The sequence below is a fragment of the Diorhabda carinulata genome, chromosome 8 (assembly GCF_026250575.1).
Source record: "Diorhabda carinulata isolate Delta chromosome 8, icDioCari1.1, whole genome shotgun sequence".
Taxonomy (NCBI): Eukaryota; Metazoa; Arthropoda; class Insecta; order Coleoptera; family Chrysomelidae; genus Diorhabda; species Diorhabda carinulata.
Window position 1 is genome coordinate 8,754,968 of NC_079467.1, and position 18,240 is coordinate 8,773,207.

At 33.0% G+C, this 18,240-nt stretch overlaps 1 protein-coding gene across 2 annotated transcripts in view; it reads left to right on the forward strand.

Moving 5' to 3' along the window:
* LOC130897564 (calcium/calmodulin-dependent protein kinase kinase 1) overlaps nucleotides 1-18,240 on the forward strand; it is a 509,686-nt gene that overhangs the window by 138,374 nt on the left and 353,072 nt on the right. Inside the window, exon 1 of one of the 2 annotated variants that reach the window (XM_057806492.1) lies at nucleotides 12,992-13,185. The exons of the other annotated variant lie outside the window; for it this stretch is intronic. Coding sequence (XP_057662475.1) covers nucleotides 13,167-13,185 — 19 coding nt within the window. The 5' untranslated portion in view covers nucleotides 12,992-13,166. Of the gene's footprint in view, nucleotides 1-12,991; nucleotides 13,186-18,240 lie in introns of those variants that run through there. 2 annotated transcript variants of the gene reach the window in all.

Here is an 18,240-nt window from a genome sequence, read left to right on the forward strand (position 1 = left end):
TTCCGAAACCTCTATAAATCTTCCTTTGAATGATTACCTTAAGGTTGGACCAACATCTCAGCCAGAACTATTCACAATACTAATCAAATTCGCAAGCTTCAACGCAGTTCTTGCAATAGATATAGAAAAAATGTATTGCTAAGTACTTATACGACCAGAACATTCACAAAGAATTCTATGGCGGTCTGATACCAACCATGACATCACAGAATATAAATTGAAAACCGTGACATACAGTACACCAAGCGCACCCTATCTTGCTACTGTGCACTAAATGAAATTGCAATTAAACAGTGAGTGAGCTGCAGCTACAACTATTACAAGCGGATTTTATGTAGAAGATCTTTTATATGGAAGCTGAAAACTGAGTTACAAAAAATATTATCTAAAGAAGATTGTCATTATAACATAAATATTAACGAACGTAACCAAACGAGTCATACTACAGACTCCTTTACAATAATTGAATTGTCTGATAGCTCTTAAATGCAAATGAGGCGTTAAAAAAATGATCATATTAATGTAATCGAACAAATGGACAATAGAGATAAATATGTTCAATCCAATATATCACGGAAAGAAATTAAAAATACTGTAAAAATTTTCTTGTGAAAACTTAGATTCGTCATATCTTTCACAACGAATTCTATATAATACTTCTGACAGTAACCTCACACTAAAGTTAAAATCTAGTGATACTAATTCTAACAATAATATTTTTTCTATTTATAACCCTTTACCACTAAATTTTCCGGAATTTTTGAACAACACATAATAGGGATTGGCAATACCTTAACATGCATTCTAGTTTCATAAAATTCAAAGATAGAACTAATAAATTGATCAACACCTTTTCTCAATAAGCATTAGCTGCTTCAAAGACACAGGTTGTAAAATATCTGTGGCTGTTTTATTTTCTTCGCAATTGTTTCTTAGTGGTTTAATAAATAAGACATCTGCTCTTACACATGCCAGTATAGTAATATCTCTACACTACCTAAACCACCAGAGCCTAATTTTTAACTTTTTATTTTTCACTTAATGCTGAAAAACAACAAGATCACTTCTGAAACCAGTTTCAACGTTATTATAAGTGAGGAAAACCTCGTTTTCGTATGTAAAATGTCGTCAAGTTAATCATATTTCTAAATCATGTCAAATTTTCTAAATTAGGTTCAGAAAAATATACATAGAAACAGAATCATTAGAATGGAACGCGGAGAACGGAAGTTGAGAAAATATAACAGTACATATATACACATTGGTTAGTCGAAGAGGTCACTCAACAATCTGATAACCTTTCACAAAAGCGATAGCAAATTATATCTTGACAGGTATTCATTAGCTGTATTAGCATATTGCTCAATATTATCAATATATTGATAATAAAACTGATTTTAATAAACTTAGTGCATATCTTTGAATTTCTTTTATAGATTTTGAAAAAACAAATTCTATAAAAGAAATTCAACGCCCGTTGGCTTAACTCATAACGACCTAACCTATAAAATTTAATGTCATTCATAATCGAACCAATAAGTATTAAGTATTGTGTCTTTATTTAGTTATTTTTGTGTTTGTTTCTTAGTTTTTTACTAGCTTTTGTTTTCAAATTGTGAACACTGCTTCGTTCCATGTCAGCATTTTCTTCTTCAAAGATTTTCTTATCACGTCGTCTCACGTTTCGTTTAGATTTCCTCTGTTTCTTTTTTATTGGCTTTTGGCTTGCAAAACTTTTTTTATTTCTTTTGAATTTTCCATTACCTGTAAATGTCCCCACCAGCTCAACTGTCTTCTTTCAATGAATTCAGTGACTGGTATCACTTGCAGCTCTTCTCTAATACTATCATGTCTAATTCTACCTTTTCCTGTCACTTTTCAAATATTTCATCTTTGTAGTTGTATTCTACTTGTTTGTTGCTGATTTAGTATCCACGATTCTCAGCCATACATTAGTATGGGCCTAAATATAGTTCGAAATACTACTACCATTTCGGTTTTTCTGAATATTTTTCTTTTATCTATGAATCTATTAACCATATACTCTGTTGGCATTTTCAATTCTTCTATTTATTTCCGTCTCTAGGTTTCAATCTGCTTCTAGTTCAACTCTTGAATATTGCACTACGTTTACCTGTACAGAAACAAAATATAATGACAAAAAAACCATAGCGACAAACATAAACAAAAAACAAAAGAAAAAAAAAGTATACCAAGCAATGGAAGGAAATGGAACAAGTAAAGAATAATATGAAAATTGACTGAAAATAGCGACTACTCTAGGTAAACCCTAGCACTAAACGACAACAATGTTTTTTAATAGAGGATTAGAGAATAGAAAGTTGGCTACAAGTTTTATAGTGAGCAGTGAATTCAAAGCAAATGATATAGATTTTGAGGGAGTATGTAACATAAGAATGGCACATTATACTTAAGAGGACAAAGACGAAGACACTTAAGCAAAGTTCTATGGAGAACTGGAATAAGTAATCAAAAGATATCAAAATATGATAATAATAGAAGATATGGATGAAAATAGTAAGCATGTCATTCGACCTCATTAATATCCACAAGGAACGGTACAACAAAGATTCAAAATTATCACCTACTGAAAGAAATGAAACCTACAGAAAAAGTAACAAATGTAGTTACATAGGGGTCGTTGCGGATAGCTACCACCAATTTCAAAACTCAAACATATAAGCTAGCTAGAATTTACAATTAAAAAAATAAGATTTGTGAAAAATGAGAGACGCTAAAGTAACAAAAAATTAAAGAACTAAATTTAAGAACTTGCGTCGAAGAAACGGAGGGATGGTCAGAAACTGTAATAAGAGATTTTACAGTTTGAATATTAGGAAGCCCCAAGGGCAAAAAACATGATGAGTGGTTTGGTTAATAATGTAAACGGGTATTGGAAAAAGAAATACGACAAAACAAAAAATGTCATAAGAAAACAGCCAAGAAAATAAAGAAGGTATATAATAAAGCATAAAAAATGATGTGCGGGAAGAACAAGAGATCTTGCTTCGAAAGGTAGCCTAGTACAACGAACATAATATAAGTTCTAGATTAGAACATTTCATTCAAAAGACATAACAATTAACAATTCATACTTATACTCATACTCATATAACTTGAAAGATACCAAAAACAGATTTGTCATATGGAGTCGAAATCAAAAATTTCCATTCTAGGATTCAATAATGATTTCCTTGGTAATTAGTTATCTTGAATGTTTTTTATAATATCGCAACGCAAAAATTTCGAGTGAACTTAAACATCATTCAATTTTACACAAAAACGGTACTCTATTAATTTATTACCTAAAGTTGCTGCCCAAACATTAACTTTAAATGTGTTGGTAGTAGTGTGTGCTTTCTTGTATTGTTTGACAAAAATCCACTCTAATCGGTGGATCGTCTGGCATGAGATGTTGGACTTGTCTGTAATGATAAAGATGTAGCTGTTGCTCCTTAAGTATCCTTCAAGTACTTGAAGAAGACTTATTTGTTAGACAGATTAGACTGGATTTTTGTGAAACGTTACAAGAAACGAAAGCCCTTATTTTTAAATGTATCCGTTTTATCGATGGGGTCTCATTTACGCGACAAAAAAACTTACATCGGTTATTACTATATAATTTTTAAATCAAAATATTCAGAAAACGGTATACAGTATCGAGTTTTATCAAGAGTACCTTTTTGTTGTAAAACTAAATGATGTTTAAGTTCACTTGAAATTTTGCTTAATAAATCTAATATTGAAAAAGTTATGTTCATTACTACTTGGTACGAACCGTGCAATTAGCGCCCTCTATTAGAGTCAAACATAAAAATAAATTCATTGGATATATCAACTTCCAAAAAATAATCGTACAAAATTTCAATACAATGTGCCCGTAGTTGCAGTAAAATCGTAAAAAATTGTATAATTTTTTTGTCTTCAACGTCCTTTATCTTGAATGACGTGACGAAAATTTTTCACTGAGCAAACCCTAAATAGTTTTCAGCTCTTTATCTATCCTAGAGATAGGATTACCTTTTTTGAAACACACTGTATATACTGGCCAATACAGCACTTGGATACAAATAATTAATCACTAATATTCAATAATATTTAGCAAAAATATTTTTATAATACAACTTGTTTTCATCTGGTTTTGAAAAAACGTGAAGGTGGAATTTTGAGAACAGCGCACGGAAAAATTTTCTCGAATTCAATTTTTTTTCATACGCTAATTAGAAAAATACAATTGAAATTAATTATAAAAGAAAAACAATAATTGTATAAATAACACTTTTCAGAAAACAACAGCATAATTAGGATATTTAAGAATCGGTATTAATGGTAACATTTATTCTACAATTAGTATTATTACAGAAATTAGGTCCCATTCTCTAGATTTAAATATGCTGAAGCATACGATTCGTAAGTGTTGAATTCGTAAGATTTGAATTTGTTGATGGAATGTCGCAGAGCTTGAATAGTGCAAGTGAGAAGGTTCAAACAATGTTTGTGATACTTCTATTTTTTTTGTATGGATTCTTTCATGTATCCTTCTGCCACGTTCAAAGAACGCTATCCTCCATATCTATTCAGATTGCGTAAATCAGCACAGCTTTCCACCAATTTCTTGCCGAATAACACTTTAGCCCATGTCCGTTATATCCTTTGGGATTTTTCAGTTTCAGGTATTTTGCCATAAGTTTCAGGACAGGGCTGATGATATGACATCAAACATGCTTTCCAGTAGAACTATTCATCTCAAGTTTCGCATAAAAATGAGTTTACTTGTTCTGACGTTAGTACCCTGAACTTTTTTGGGATCCAGCCTACAACCTACCGCTCCAAAAAAGCAAACATTTTAGGATATTTTGTATTATCAGCAATTTCTGTTATAGCTGAACGTTTCTCTAGCAATGAGACCCGATTCCATAACGTGGAAGATTTCATACTTTGGCTTTTTCGATAAAATAAAACTGAAGAAAATCATCATTCACAGTTTCCTTCTTTGAAATCTCGCTATTCCATAAAAAATTGTTTGTTTGCTTCCAAGTACATTTTTTAAACCTAACATGAGTTTAACTGTCAAAAAAACAAAACAATACCGTTAATAAATATATCAGTACTTTAGAAATGTAACGAGTTCATGGAAAAAAAATTATTTCCAGAGTCCCAATGAAATATATAATTAGAATTTGTAACTTGTATGAAAAAAATTATTTTAACCTGTATACTATAAAAGTTGTTTGGCTGACCTACTTGCTTTACGGGATTTCAGCGTAGGATCTTTGCAAGGAAAATATCAATGTTTGATTTGGAACTGTTGCTAACGTGGAAGCGTAGGTTAAGGATTTTACATTACCAGGAATTAGATACGACATAAATACCAAAGTCGGAGAACTGTGTTAAAAGAAGGAAAAAAGAAAAGAAACTACATAAAACGATTCAGTAACTTTGTGTTTGAATATTTTCTATGTTGTCTCTTTGATGAAGTTGTAACAGCTCAGTTTATTTTGATATAAGTTAATTTGTAATTAATTTAAGTATGTATATATAACTTATCAATTTGTCTAAATCCTACAATTCTTATGTTTGCATTATATGATTGCTAAATAAGATAACTTTTTTACTTCTATGTGCTAGTCTTTGTAGTTTAATTCAATGTGATTTGTACGATTTTTATAAATTTTTGTGCGCAATTTACATTATTGTGAGATCTTTTCTTTTTCTGGAAAAAAATGAACAGTGTTATTTCAATAGAATCACCCTGTATATTTTTCTCTATATCTAAATGCCATAATTTGGGAGTTATAGATACATTTGCATTATCTCCGCCGAAGCTAAAATAATACATTTAGGTGGCTTGAAACTCTGCCTGTATGGTTGTTGGGTGGACTGAATAGCTCAAGGGTCATGCAGCTCGATCCCAAGCGCGGGTAAGGAGGAGGGTTCTCAGGCTAGGCTAGCACCTTGCCTGTGCTAAAAGAAACATACTGCTCACAGAACTGTAGGAAGAGCCTCAAAACCGATCGGAATCATACTATGACGACATACGCTACGAAAAGGAAAAAACGACCTGTGAGACGTAAATACACCATAAGGCTTAAAACAGACGGAGCGTTTTGTGTCGAGTCGGCTGCCGACTCAGCAGAAAAGCGGCTCATAACACGCGTGTCTCTGCAACTGCTGACTGACAAAGTTAAAAAATCACAGTCGTCACAGTCGTGTGCTGTTGTCTAGTTGTGCTCGAAATATCTGAAGGATTCAAGAAAAATGCAGATTTTCCACATCGTATAGGAGCTATCGATGGAAAACATGTCAGATTCATAAAACCGGCGAATAGCGGCTCTATGTTCTTTAGTTATAAACAGTGTTTTTCAATGGTGCTTTTTGCAATGTGTGATAGCAATTATTTATTTACATTTGTTGATATTGGCTCATCTGGAAAATCTAGTGTCTCTGATATTTTTGAAAATTCCACACTGTATGAAAAAATGATAAATGGTACACTGAACATACCCGCAGCAACGCCCATCGAGGAGATTTGATAGACTATCCATTTGTAATCGTAGGCGATGAAGCCTTTCCTCTCTTTGAAAATTTGCTTAGACCCTACGGTGGATCAAATTTATCTTTTGAGAAAAGAATTTTTAACTATAGATTGTCAAGGGCCCGAAGATATGTTGAATGCACATTTGGTTTAAAGGCTATTAAATGGAGAATGCCGATTGTTTCTAATTTTTTTTATTAAATTAATAAATAAAATTTGAATTCATATAATTACCTATATTCCTTTTTTCCTCCTGGGTAGCATTCTCGCCAACAAAAGTTTCCGTTACCTCTTCCCAACAACATTTTTCTATTATTTTGTTGGAATACTCATCTGAACACATATCCAAAATCGCAGGTCTTATTTGAACCTCATTAATAAATCGGTCAATATCCAAATTTTCCATGGTTTTTGTAATCTGGCAACCCTGAGACTCTTAAAAATTAAAAAACGCAACAAAAACGCTCGTCGTCTGTTTCACCACATACGCGAACACGTATTGATGTGCCGACTAGAGTCGTAAAAACGCTTTCGTCGCATGGCAGTCAACAGGATACGCCCACCGTCTGTTTTATGATGCTTATTACGAAGAGGTAATGGTAAAAATAAAAAAACTGAAAAACAGAAAAGCCCCCGGAACAGACCTCATGAACTTCTAAAATATGCCGGTCCAGAGCTAGGAAAACATTTAAAAATTCTCTGTAACAAAATTTTAGAGACATCGGAAATACCTAACGGAATGGCACAAAAGTATAACTATTTCTATATTCAAAAAAGGACAGAAGACGCACCCAGACAACTAAAGGGGCATAACGCTGCTGAAACTGAAGCATGAAACTCTTCACTAGCATTTAAAAAGAAAGACAAACATGAACAGGGAAGAACAACAAGGCTTCAGACGAAACAGATCCAAGACCGTCACCATATTCATTATTAAACAAATAAAAGGAAAATCGATCGAATTTAATATACCAGCGTATGTATGTATCATATCGAAAGAAACGCCAGACACCATCGTGAGAGCAGTCCGCAGTCTCAATACGAACAACACGACCAAAGTAAAGGTCCACTTATACGGAAGAGATACCAGCACCAGGAGGCATCAGAAAGGGCGACAGAATGGACAGAATTATAGAGGAAGTATCACTAAATATGGGATACCGAATGGGACACAATAAAAGAATCAGCATGGTATGCTAAGCCGACGATGCAGCTATTTTTGCGGAAACGCAAGACGACCCACAGAGACAACTACACAAATTCTGCGAGGTCAGCCAAGCGATGAACATGACTATATCCACAGAAAAAAATAAAATCATAACCTTTACTAAAGAGCCCTTACAATGTAAGCTGGTAGTTCAGGACAAAAGTATCGAAAGTCTCACAATTTAAATACCTGGTATGGACCTGTCGAGTTATCACGACCCAGTGAAGGACCTAAGAAGCCAGATCAAAAAGCGACTGCCATATCGGGCTGCTCAAGACAGATTATATAGGCGAACGAATACATGCGAAAGGATACCAAGGTTAGGATCTATAGGACTTGTATCAGGCGAATCATTACATATGGAATAGAAACCTAACCAACAAAACGAAAAGCATGCTAGCCGAAATGAAAACGCTCAGGTTTATAGAGGAAAAACAATAGTAGATCGAATCAGGAACACTGACATCAGGGAACAATGAAACGAAGAAAAAGATACTGGTACGCCCACGTGAGAAGAATGGAAGAGAGTTGACTGCCACGCATCGTACTTGAAGGGATGGACAGCTGGCAGTCCACCTCCCAGGAACTGATACGGAGGAACCTGCAAAACTAACAGATCATAAGATCTCAAAAATATATAAGAAGGGTATGACTGTTACAATAACAAATTTGATATTTTCAATAAATTATTATTTTTGTTTCTTGAAAGTTATAATGAATCGTTTATCTGAAGAACAGCGAATTTATATTTCAATGATATTAGGATATGGTGATAGGCGTAGAAGTCAACAAGAAACGTAATATTTTTAATTATTTATATCCTAACTAACCGAAATATCATAACAATGTCTACTGTGAGTAAGTGGTAATAATACAAATCCATACAAAGGAACGTTGGATCAAGAGTTCTCATATAATGAAGTCGATAGAAATGAAGAGTTTGCAGACTTAATGATAGAAAAATGTTACAATCAAAACGATCCAATTGTTATGTTTTGCGATGAGGCCACTTTTTGTATTAATAGAAACGTGAATTAAAGATACTGGTCACGTAACAATCCTCGTTAGATGCGTGATCTCACACCCAATATCACGAAAAACTGAATGTATGTGCGAGAAATAATAGGCGACAAAATAATTAGTCTCTTTTTTATTGACGGGAACTTAAATGGTCCGGTGTATTTAGTTTTATTGGAGAATAGTATTATTTCTGAGTTTGCTCGGATATTTCCGAATCCAAGTAAGTAGTTTTAATTACATTAAAAAAAACTTCATTACTAGAAATTTTCAGACAATAACAATACACCATACGACAATATTTTGTTACAACAAGACGGTGGCCCACCTCACTATGCATGTTTGGTGAGGGAATACCTGAAAAAGGTGTTTCCCAGATGATGGGTTGGGAGGAGATCACACGACATAAATCCTTTAGACCAGTGGCTCCCAACCTTTTATGTCTGGCGACCCACCTTTTGATGTTTTTTATTTTAGCAACCCATCCCCCACCCGTTTATATATATATATATATATATATATATATATATATATATATATTCATTTATATTCATTTATATAAGATTTATATCGTGTATATATTATATGCGTGGTAATGGGAAAATGTCAATAAATAAGTACACAGTTTAGTCATGAAAAAAATAAGAGTGTATTCATTATACTGATTATTGCAAATAATTTGACTCTAAGACTAGTGTGACTTCTGGCATTGTTTTGACTGCACCAGTGATTCAATGTCAGGGTTGAAATTTGATATTTTGAGTCTTAAGTCACTTTTCACATCCAGTCTGTTCCTATACTTGTTCTCGATATGAACCAAAGTTGAAAAGGTACGCTCACAAAGATATGTTGTTGAAAAAACTATTAAGAATCTCATTGCTTTTTCAAATAAACCTGGATAGCTTGGCTTAATATTCAGCCAAAATGAGGTAAAACTTTTCTCCTTGAACATCGTTTTCATGATGGAGTCAATTAAAGCATCTTCCTGAGAAAAAAAAACAGATTGATAATAGAATATATTTTTTTTACTTTTCAGAGGCTCGCTACAAACGTACCGATTTGGCCCGAACGGCTAAACCTTCTGGCCAAATCGTTACGTATGTACTGGGCCTAAAAGCTGCAGTAAGTATATCAACCAGCTGTCAGCTGTTCTGAAAGGAATGGTTTTTTCACGAACGTAAATAGCTAGGCATTGAGAACGTGAAATTCAGAAAAATATGTAACAAACTGGAATAACTGACTATAAATTATAATTATAAAAAAATTAGGATTAAAAACTTTTAACAAAAAAGTTAATCTAAAAATTAGTATATACCCGGGCTGCTGCTAAGTTGGCATTCTTCAAATTTTCCTCGTCAAATGGATTTTGTATCCACTTATTAGTGGTCAATATTGGTGGAAAGTATCGCCTCAGTTCGGATGACAAGCCTCGTAAGTGTTCAAGTATAATTTCTAAAGTTGCTGGATCGACTGTTAGCTCATGGAAATCTAAAAATTCATTTATTATCGGGATTGAATCAAATTTATTTGCTTGGACCTTTTGATACCATCTATCAATTTTTTTAATTGTAGAATCAACTTTTTCTTGAACGAAGAATCTATGTACATCTTCTCCTTGTAATGTCAAATTAAGGATGTTCAGTGAGCTAAAAATGTCCTTTTCCCTTGACAACAAACGCACAACGATTAAATTCACAATTTTTACGGCGTCTTCAAGTGTGCTGGGTTCATTCCCTTGACCGCTAATGCCTCCCTTTGAATGCTACAATGGATCCATTCAACTAACGGAGCTACTTCATGGACTTTAGCTACTAGTCCTGTATATTTTCCTGACATAGCACGAGCTCCATCGGTTGTAAGCCCGACACATTTGGACTTATTTATTCCATTTTCGTGGATAAAACTATTCAATGAGTCAAAAATGTCTTGGCCTGTTTCACTGGTCTTTAGTGACTGGCAAAATAAGATTTCTTCTTCAATTGCTCCATTGAAAGTAAACCTTGCAAATCATAATAAATTAGGATTGTCAGCAATATCTGTACTTTCGTCCAATTGTAAAGAATAAAAATCACTTTCTTTCAAAGCAGATATTAAACTCTCTTTTACATTGATAGACATTTCCTCGATTCTACGTTTCACTGTAGTGTTTGATAGGGATATTTCACCTATCTGTTGACCTGCTTTTTCGTTAAGCAGAAGTGAGGAAATTATGTTTGCCCCAGGCAAAATAAGGTTTTCACCTGCTGTGTGAGGAGCGCCATTTTTTGCTATTAGCAATGACAGCGGGTATGAGGCCATGATAATTTTTTTATTACCTTGCCCCAACGACACATTCTCCATATTCGACAGAGTCGCAAATAGTTCTGTTTTCTTCTTTTGAAAATATATCAAAGGTTTATTTGAGCATTCGGGATGTTTTGTTGAAATGTGCCTTTGAAGTTTTGAGGGCTTCATACTTTCATTTGCCAAGGTTTCAAAACAAATTACACATTGAGGCAGAGGTTCTTCATCGGTACCAATGAACGTAAATCCATAATGGATTCCTGTTTTCTCTTAACACACGACCCAGATTTCAGCCAATTCTCCATCCTTGTAAGTAGTAAACACTACTTCAATACTTTTAAACCAAAACAAAGCTAGACAAATAAATTATCAAGCCACTTCCGCGTGAGCAAATGCAGTTACCAGACTGCGTGAGTGAACAGAACAAATAACCGAGACGAGTGACAAAGCGAGGCCTGTGGTGGGAGAAAACCGGTCCGACTGGCTTGCCCCTGTTGCCAGATCGTGGACGGCAACTTTGCGCTACTGTTTTTTATACATCATATAAATTGCAAATAATTATTGGCAAGTAAGAACTGGCAAAAATTGCACCAAATATTTGTTATGTTACAACCCACTAATAAATAATTACTTCGTTATGATCAAATGTGATGCTTAAGAATCAGTAAATTTTTTTACAAAAGCATTGCCGCGACCCACCTAAACTCCGGTGGGTCACTCAAAAATCATCGTGTATAAATCAAAACCTGCCAATATTCAGGAATTAAAAGATGGGGTTATCCCAAATATAAGAAGAATTAAGCAGTCCGGGAAGCTGCAAATTTTATAGCAAAGTTTTAAAAATCGCATGGCTTGTTGTATTGGAGTAAATGGATAACATTTTGAGCATCAACATAAATATTTTACCACACAATTTACTAACTTAGTGACACTAGATCTTGTTACTAGATTTGTATTAGCACATAAATTATTAAAGAATATTCAAATTAAATGAGATTATTCAATCGTAGCCATCTAAATGTACCATATTGTAACTTTGGAGGAGATACTGTAAATGTAGCTACATATAACTCCGAAATTACGGAAAATATTATATGAAAAATAATCAATATATCTTAACGATTTCTATAAACACAAAATATATAGGGTGACCCATTTGAAGTAAGTTCATCATTTTTCCGGAAAAACGAAAGATTTTACAACAATGTAGATAACACCATGATACCGGCCGTGTCACAAGACCCTTTCTCACAAAAATTTTAAAAAATCGTACAAGCTGTTTCCGGTATAATTGAGATGTTCTATACACAAAACTCACCCTCCTGTATAATATTATAAACTACCTGGTTATTAAATTAAAATTAAAATAAAATAAAAATAAAAATTAAAATTAAATTAAAAAAGAAGAATACATATTTAATTTCCATTATTAATCACATTAGTGTCTAAAAGAAAAGTTTTCTTTTTCTGACGGGAAAATAGTTTGCAAGACCAAGACCCAGATAAATTGTTACACGGCAAGCCCACGACCAAGAATAATCCTCATATTTACTAAATTTTTGTTTAAATCAAATTTGTAAAGAAAATATTTGCGTTAATAATTTGAAATTAGTATACAGATGAACTCCTCTTTATTTCATCCTTATTTTATTTACAATTTAAGATTAATTTATCTTAGACCACCATTGCTCCGCATTTCAAATTAAATTTGTTAAGTTTAAATGTAATACGCTTAGCGTTGTTGAATCATTATTTGATCCCACGTTTTATTTCAATGTTGAAACTGGTCCCAAATATCACTTTTTCATTAAAATACCTATTAACAGTTGTGCGATAATGAATCGTATTGTTATTGACCAGTTTTAAAAATAAAATTTTTTATTATCAAAGTACAGCTGGCCCGAACCGAAGCGTCGGAAGATAATTATTCTCATTGAGATTTGAATAAACAAAAAAGTTGTATTCGACAAATTTCAATATACTAATAAACAAAAACGCTGGAAGGTAAATTTAATAATATAGTATATTGCTATTAGTGAAGTTGTGGCGTAAGCAAGCATACAATTATCGTAATATCTATAAGGTTAAAGTGAATTTTAAACTATGAATAAGGATGAGTTCAGTAAGTAGGACATTTGTAATTTTTTCTTTTTTAATGTTGGTTTATGATGTTGTCAGGAGTATTAAATTTTTCGTACCCGTAGATTGGAAAAATAAATATTTCATCAAAAAACCGTTTGTAACAAATGTAAATACCACAAAACTGGAATTTAATATTTCGGAGCAATTCTATTTTCTTTATTTCGGAATCTCCAGAATAATATAGTAGGTAATATACAGAGGGTATCTCATGATTATCTAATGTCAGTTTTCATATATGAAAATTCCTACACCTCAATTTAAACTTCGTAACTTGTTAATACTAGTCTCTAATTCTATGCAGAGTACAAATTGCTTCAATTTCTTTTAACCATTCTCTCTTTGTTTATTGACGACGCAGTGAATTATATGAAGTGTGAAAAATACAAACTCTGTATATTGTTAAATTCTTGTGTTACGTAGCAATCGGCCAAATTTTTTTGTGACGCAGATAATTTATGTCAAATTTATACGTAGTAACGTGCACATTTCCTACGCAAGAATATTTGTCACACAAGACACACGCTAACCCGCATTGGCGGATTTTCAACGAACGTCAAAGGATTTGTGGCGCATAGTGATGTATATTTGGATGTACTAACTGCTGTCACGCAAATTCGTGACGAAAATTTACTATTTATGTCAGATGAGATTTCCAAGTTTGGTCTTTCTGGCTGTGTCTTGTACTTCTTTTTGTGTTTACAGAAATACCTAATGGCTGAATTAGATTTAAGGAAAAATGAATGTTAATGAGCGAACGACACTTCATTGACTCTATTGTTACAATATTGGAGATTTTACACTTGAAGATCGTTCGCGTTCAGGTCGTCCACCTGCGTGGGATATTGAAGTTGCATGGGAGCAGTAGTAAACCAATATTTTACCAGTACTCGCCGATTATATAACTCTCTTGGACCATAAATCGCAACTCAAAATCATTAGTTGGAATCTATAAAATTTGTTGGAAAGTGCCACACGAATAAACCGAGATAAGAGCGAAACAACGAGTAGAGGTGTATAAACAGTCACTTGCCTTGCCGAAATATGATCGTTTTATTAGACGCGATGAAAAAAGAACTTATCTAAACAATCCGTACATGAAAAATCAGTTGTTAGACTAAGGACAATCAACGGAACTTCTCGCAAAGGAAGGTGGATCGAGCGGAAAGACTTGTTGTGTCTGGTGGAATTATCTATCTATCAATGAGGTTTTATCGGAGAAAATAGATTCTCTTACAACAATACAATTTGGTGATATTGAACTTCTTTAACAACCAGCATTGAGTCCAGGCCTTGTACAAGCAAATTACTATTCATTCAGATCCATAGCAAAACTTTAGCGTAGGAAAAATTGGAATCCAAAGGATATGTTAAAAATGCATTGGTGCACAACACAAGAATTGATGTCAGATGTGGACCCACCTTAAGACATTATTGGAATCGAAAGTTTAAAGCAATCGTGGCAGCAAGGAAAATTGTGAAATTGGATGGGAAGAGACAGTTCATGAGCGAACGGCACATCGTTGGCTTTATCGTTTCAATATTGGAGATTTGACGCTTGAAGATTACACGGGAAGCAGTAAAAAAACAACATATTACCAGAACTCGCCGATTATAGGACTCTCTTGGACCTTTTAAGGATACTATAAATCGCAATTCAAAATCATTAGGTGAAATCTATAAAATTTGTCGAAAAGTGCCACACAAATAAACCTAGATTAGAGCGAAACACTGGGTATAGGTGGGGGATCAGCCACTTGCCTTGCCGGAATATGAAAATAGGATTTAACTAAACAACACGAATATGGAAAATCAATGGTTGGACTAAGGACAATTACCGGAACTTGTCGCAAAGGAAGGTCGATCGAATGGAAAGCGTTGTTGTGTGTCTGGATCGAAAGTAGTTTCTCTTAAAACAAGACAATGTTAAACCACATATTATTAAAGTTACGCGGAATAAGATCGTTAAACTTGGTATTATCGAACTTTTCTATAAAAACTAGCATTTAGTCCAGGCCTTGCACCATCAATTACTATTCATTCAGATTAATAGCAAAATTCTGGGTTGGAAAAAATTTGAATTCAAAGGATATGTTAAAAAGACATTGCGACAATTTTTTGCATTGAATCCCAAAGAATAGTTTTACCAAGGTCTCCAAAAGCTCAGTGAACGTTGGGTTTAAACCATATAATATGATGGGTTATACTCCAAAGAGCAATGCTTTCTTTTGATATGATTATTTAATAAACAACATTCAAATTGAATGTAAAGTTCGTCCATATATTCTTTCAGAATTGTTAAAGCGGCTGATACTGAACAGCATTAACGGGTATTGATAATTTTATTTCCAACTTTTATTTGCCAATAAGGCCATAGCTTGTACGTTTTAGTACGGCCTTCTTCTTGAAGCATTGGGATATTGAAATATTTCGTCTGTTATGAACGTATAGCTAAGATTGCTTAAAGATATGGAAAGCAATTAAGCCTTCTCAACACATCATTATATTATATTATATGAGAAGGCAAGAAAGAATCACCAATGAATAGTTCCTTACTAAAATAATATTAACCTAGAAATTTTCAAGAAAATTAAATTATACATATATGTACATATTTGAGCCTATGTCGCATCAGACTTATTTGATGTTATTTTAATATAATTTCTGTTTATGCAATATCTTCTCTAGCCTTTTAAGTTGGAAAGTTGTATATTTTAAATTATAGTGTACGTGTTTTTAGCTACAAATTGAAACCTACAATGTATATCCAGATATGTGAGAGGACTCATGTAAGAGATAAAAAAATTCTCGATTCCTATCTTTACTTTTTCATATTTAGCCTTATTTGACACAAGACTATTTTCTAACATAATTTAAGTTCTTAAAAATCAAATATTCCTCAAAAATTTCTCTATTTCTATACTCATTATTTTTTAACGTGTCTTTTATGTGGTAAATTTGAAAAAATTATCGAAAAAAGCTATTTATAATAGACATTTAAGCTCGCATACCAAGTTTAGAAAAATTATCATCCATAATTTTCAATTTTTGTTATGATAAAATATTCACAATTAGGTTATTACTATTCACTTAACACTGACTAGTTATAATTAATTGAAACTAAGTTGAAAGTTTCAGATTAAATGTTTTGATAAACTATTTGTTTTACCCTTCACCAAATAAAAAAAATCTGTTATTGTAAGGTCTGGGGACCGAACAGGTCAACATGTCACATTCATTCTTTCAAGCCAATTGCATCTAATTATTTAGTCAATCAGTAATACTTTGTGAAGAATGAGCAGTTCATTCGTATTTGAAAGAATCCCGTCAATAAAATTATAAAATAGGAAGATTCCTAGCTTCTTTGACATGGCATACCAAAAATTTACTTCTTTTAAATACTCTTGCTTTATTCACGTATTGGGGATTGCCTTCGCTTCAATATCGACAGTTTTGGGAAAACGGAATACCATTTTTTGTAAAAGTACTTTTGTTAGAAACAATTATTAATTTACTAAAATTTCTGTTTTATAAAATTAGCTCCCTCAAACACAAACAGAAACGCAATTGCCTTGCTTCGTCACTTCTTTCTAAAATGTGATAATTTTTGACTTCAAAATCGGTCAAACTTCTTGAACATATTGTTGGAACATTAACTAAAATCGGCCCAAGTTTGAAAAATAAGGATAATGACTTTGTTTCATTATAACTTTGACATAAGTTTTATGCAAAAGACTTAATCATCATAGCTTAATTAAGGTTTTTTATGCTCTTTAATTAAGCTTTTTTAAATTTGGAAGTAATAGTTTCACAGTTATTAGTAAGAATAATATTGAAAAACATGCATTTTTTGGTCTAAAGCTCCGCAGGTTTTATCGTGAATAGCTATAAAAGTATTGACTTTATAAAAAAATACTCTTTCTGCACAAAATTGACTAACTCATCGATATTTGATGTTAATTTACATTTATTAATTTCCACCCTCGAAAAGGGATAGTATTTTTCGCCAGGTTAAAAGCACACATCGGCACAATGAACTGTTTCCATTCCGAATTTCATGATAATTAGTGTTTGGATTGTTATCCAAAAATCACAGATGACTGGACAATCTAGAATATAATGGTAGACGAATTGGACCAGAAGAACTTTGTGTTTGGTAACCGTTGCTTATTTTCGAGAGAACGGTGAATACCAACAGCTATATGTATCTGTTAGATACATGCGCGATTAACGGAGGGTTAAATACTGACTGTACGAGTATCTTCAAAGTTATATTGATAAGAACAGATTTACTCCTTTTGTTTCATCTTGTTGACTTGCAGAATATTTTAGCTGGATATTACTTTGTGAGATATTCTTCATTTCATGATCTCGTACTTCCAAAAATTATCCTTCATCGAATCGAAAAATTACTGAACATCTGTGTTGCTGTGTTCTTCGAAATGTTTATTCCAAATTCATGACATATACTATAGGAATTGAACTTATTTAAGAAATAATAAATGAGAAAACAGAGCTGTAGACATACTCCATCAATAACATGCCGATACACATGTTTATGTTATAACTGCGTCAATTGGTATCGAAATGTCGGGTTCAAAATAAGAAAAGGGCGGGGAAATTCTGGTATTAAATAAAGCTCTACAAATAACAATATTGGTGCAAGCTACAGTGGATTCCAAGACAGTTCGATGGAGCAACGAATATTTGTCGTATAATCTCTGCAAATATTGAAAAGTAGAAGTTCTATCCATATAAGATACTATTTTTGTAGGAGGCTAAATAAAGATTAATCAAATCATCCCTTGCAATGTTGTGACATCATTTTCGCATGTGCAAGATATAACTCCTTATTTAATTTACTTTGAATGCGTTTATCTCTTTTAAACGGTACAGTTTGTTTATCAGCATAATTGTTCCCACCGGGCCTATTCTAACCCTAGAATTTTCTATAAAGTATACACATAATATCCTTAAGAATTGAACGTATGTGCTTCTATTTTTGCATATTCCCTTAGTATTTACTTTCTCCTTGGAC